Raw genomic sequence first — 506 nt, 5'->3', positions numbered from 1 at the left:
TGGTATTCTTGGTATGAAAGTTATGGGACTTGGCAAAAAATACTTGGGTATACCTCTTCTGCTGCATAGATCCAGACATAAGAACTGTCAGGGGGTTATTGATAACATGAATAATAGATTGCAGGGCTGGCAGAGCAAAATTGTGAATCAAGCAGGAAGAACTACTCAGGTTAATTCTGTTCTAAGCTCTATGGGTATGTATCAAATGCAGGTTTTCAAACTACCTGAAGCAACTCTTCAACAAATGGAAAGAATTCAGAGAAGCTATTGGTGGAACAGTTACATCAAGCCACGTTCTCAAAAGTACATCTCTTGGAGAAAGGTATGTTTACCTAAAAGGCTAGGTGGTTTAGGACTTAAAAATTTATGTAACTATAACTTAGCTATTCTTGCGAAACTAGCTTGGCAATTGTTACATAACCAAGATGCTTTATGGGCGAAGTTGTTGAAAGGTAAACATTTTCCTCATCATGACCTGCGTTTCTCCCCTCCTCCGGTTAACTTAA

At 38.5% G+C, this 506-nt stretch overlaps 1 protein-coding gene across 1 annotated transcript in view; it reads left to right on the top strand.

Annotated features, from left to right (window-relative positions):
• The window catches only part of LOC113340739, a gene marked incomplete at its 3' end in the record, with an annotated part of 702 nt that extends 380 nt beyond the window's left edge, over positions 1–322 (top strand). Inside the window, exons 2-3 of the mRNA XM_026585816.1 lie at positions 21–169; positions 212–322. Of these exons, the coding sequence (XP_026441601.1) occupies positions 21–169; positions 212–322 (260 nt within the window). The remainder of the gene's footprint in view (positions 1–20; positions 170–211) is intronic.
• Between the last annotated feature and the right edge of the window lie 184 nt (positions 323–506).

Source organism: Papaver somniferum, unplaced genomic scaffold (assembly GCF_003573695.1).
Source record: "Papaver somniferum cultivar HN1 unplaced genomic scaffold, ASM357369v1 unplaced-scaffold_22932, whole genome shotgun sequence".
In the NCBI taxonomy this organism is placed as follows: Eukaryota; Viridiplantae; Streptophyta; class Magnoliopsida; order Ranunculales; family Papaveraceae; genus Papaver; species Papaver somniferum.
The sequence above is the reverse complement of the archived record's forward strand: the minus strand, read 5'-3'. Positions and strand labels throughout refer to the sequence as shown.